The 1403-nt window shown below is 43.5% G+C and overlaps 1 protein-coding gene across 3 annotated transcripts in view; it reads left to right on the top strand.

Annotated features, from left to right (window-relative positions):
* GABRB2 (gamma-aminobutyric acid type A receptor beta2 subunit) overlaps positions 1-925 on the top strand; it is a 203893-nt gene extending 202968 nt beyond the window's left edge. For 2 of the 3 annotated variants that reach the window (XM_006906484.1, XM_006906482.1), the window contains exon 10: positions 361-708. In XM_006906484.1, the coding sequence (XP_006906546.1) occupies positions 361-708 (348 nt within the window). Of the gene's footprint in view, positions 1-360 lie in introns of all 3 variants that reach the window. The other variant, XM_006906483.1, reaches the window with a different exon arrangement.
* The last annotated feature ends 478 nt before the right edge of the window (positions 926-1403 follow it).

Here is a 1403-nt window from a genome sequence, read left to right as displayed (position 1 = left end):
AAATCCTTGTCTAATTTTTGACCCCCCAAAACTTAAGTTATCCCTCAGTACCTGTAGTGGCTTGATTTTAGGACCCCCTGTGAATACAAAAGTCTGCAAATGCTCAAGTCCCCTCTATAAAATGGTGTAGATCGATACAGGCAGTTGGCCTTCCACATCTACAGACTCTTAACCTCAGATTGAAAACAGTATGGGCATTTATTGAAAAAAGTCCACATATAAGTGGACCCACCCAGTTTAAACCCATGTTGTTCAAGGGTCAACTCTACTACCTAAACTATGTATCATAGCGTCCTTGAATAATAAGCACCAATTAAGGCTTATTGTTTTACTGTCTTACTTGATTCTTCTCCTTTGCAGATGGACCCCCATGAGAACATTTTGCTGAGCACTCTTGAGATAAAAAATGAAATGGCCACATCTGAGGCTGTGATGGGACTTGGAGACCCCAGGAGCACAATGCTGGCTTACGATGCCTCCAACATCCAGTATCGGAAAGCCGGCTTGCCCAGGCATAGTTTTGGCCGAAATGCTCTGGAACGACATGTGGCACAAAAGAAAAGCCGCCTGCGGAGACGTGCCTCCCAACTGAAAATCACCATCCCCGACTTGACTGATGTGAATGCCATAGATCGGTGGTCCCGCATATTCTTCCCAGTGGTTTTTTCCTTCTTCAACATCGTCTATTGGCTTTACTATGTGAACTAAAACATAGCCTCTCATGAGAAGCAAGGACTAGATTCCTCCTCAAACCGGTTGTACAGCCTGACGTAGGACTTGGAAAACACATTAATCCAGGACAAAAGTGATGCTAAAATACCTTAGTTGCTGGCCTATCCTGTGGTCCATTTCATACCATTTGGGTTGCTTCTGCTAAGTAATGAATACACTAAGGTCCTTGTGGTTTTCCAGTTAAAATGTAAGTGATTTGTCCACATGCTGGCAAGACTGAGTCTGAGTGTTCCACTTTATCTGCTTAGTATGCAGCCTACACAGGGAAATTATTTAGAAGATGTTCTTAGAAGGCTTGGTGTCACTGTCAGTCATTTTGATGAGAAGTGGTCATATCCAGATACTCCCATCTTCATTCTTAAGGTTGGCATGCTATTGAGATGGCACCGTGCTTATGAAACATTATCTTCAATGCCGGGTGAACACGCTTGTGGAAGATGGTCTGTGCCTGTTTTATTAAGGTGATAATGGTTCCATGGGAAAATAATTCCCACTGGATTCTAGAAAGCCCTCATGTAGTTAAAACAAGACATGGGGAGCCAAGAGAGAGACTCAGGAGACCAGGTTGGCCAGTTTCGGATTGCTTGAGCACAGGGAATCAACTGTGACATCTTCCATTTTGATATCTAGAGGCCAGGAGACTTCTAAACATTATAATGCATGGTGGCCAA

The sequence above is a fragment of the Pteropus alecto genome, unplaced genomic scaffold (genome assembly GCF_000325575.1).
Source record: "Pteropus alecto unplaced genomic scaffold, ASM32557v1 scaffold40, whole genome shotgun sequence".
Taxonomy (NCBI): Eukaryota; Metazoa; Chordata; class Mammalia; order Chiroptera; family Pteropodidae; genus Pteropus; species Pteropus alecto.
This window is presented reverse-complemented; position numbering and strand designations above follow the sequence as displayed.